At 38.4% G+C, this 1,133-nt stretch overlaps 1 protein-coding gene across 1 annotated transcript; it reads right to left on the bottom strand.

The window, feature by feature from the left end:
• Positions 1-346: 346 nt before the first annotated feature.
• LOC127102575 (uncharacterized) lies at positions 347-766 on the bottom strand. The gene has a single exon (XM_051039930.1). It carries the CDS (start codon positions 764-766, stop codon positions 347-349), a length of 420 nt encoding a protein of 139 aa, XP_050895887.1.
• Positions 767-1,133: the final 367 nt, after the last annotated feature.

Raw genomic sequence — 1,133 nt, 5'->3', positions numbered from 1 at the left:
TCATTTTTCGGATCATCTACGGTGTTACCTATAAATCCCCCACTTGAACTAGCTTGAGTTGCCATTTGACGAGACAATTGACCGACTTGCATCTCTAAGTTTTTTATGGATGCTTATGTGTTCTTGTTTATCATTATCTGGTTTTGTGCCATCTCTTGTTGAGATTTAGCCATGTTTTCTTGATCCTTATTTACTTGGCGAAACTGACTTGCATAGACTTCATGAAACTTGACAATGCCTCTTCAAGAGGTGATGGTTTGCGTTGAGGTGATTATGGAGCTTGTTAAACATCTTGATTAGCATTAAAAGTCTGATTGTTGCTCCACTTGAAGTTCGGGTGATCTTTCTAACCCGTATTGTAGGTGTTGGAATAAGAATTATTCTTTTGAAAATTAACATACTGAACTTCTGCACTCTCAACCTCTATAGTACAACTACCATTGGCATGTTCTCCTCCACAACAGTCACGACGAAGTATCTGAATATGACTCACATTATATTGTGCTAGTTGGGATGCGACAAACTGTTTATTAAGTGCTTCTATCTGAGAGGACAAAGTTATGGTCGAATTAACTGCATGAATACCTTTTTGTTTCATTGCATGCTCCCTTGAATAATATTCGTTTTGACATATATTCTCAATCATTGTTTTTAACTCTTCATCGACCTTTAATCTCAATGTACCTTCAACTGAGGCATCGAGAAGCATTCTTGATTGTGTTTTGAACCCATCGATGAGGTGTGTCATTTGTTCTATAGAGCTCATGTTGTCATTTGGGCACTTTCAGAGTAGAAAACTAAATCTTTCACATGCATCAGATAGTGACTCTGCCTCTTCTTGAGCAAAACTGGTAATCGCAACTTTCTTTTCACAAACTAAGCATTGGAATTATACCTCTCAAGAAACTTGTCTTCGAGCTCTTTCCAAGTATGGATATTGCCACTTGGGTAGGGGTGTTCAAAACCAAACCAACCTAATAGAAAACCGCAAACCAAACCAAACCAAACCAAAACCGCAAAAAACCGCATTTGGTTCGGATCCGTTTGGGTCATTCTCTAACAAAACCGCACGGTTTGGTTTGGTTTGCGGTTTGTATTTTTCAAACCGAACTAAACCAAACCAAACCGCATTA

This window comes from Lathyrus oleraceus, chromosome 7 (genome assembly GCF_024323335.1).
Source record: "Lathyrus oleraceus cultivar Zhongwan6 chromosome 7, CAAS_Psat_ZW6_1.0, whole genome shotgun sequence".
Classification (NCBI taxonomy): domain Eukaryota; kingdom Viridiplantae; phylum Streptophyta; class Magnoliopsida; order Fabales; family Fabaceae; genus Lathyrus; species Lathyrus oleraceus.
The sequence above is the reverse complement of the archived record's forward strand: the minus strand, read 5'-3'. Positions and strand labels throughout refer to the sequence as shown.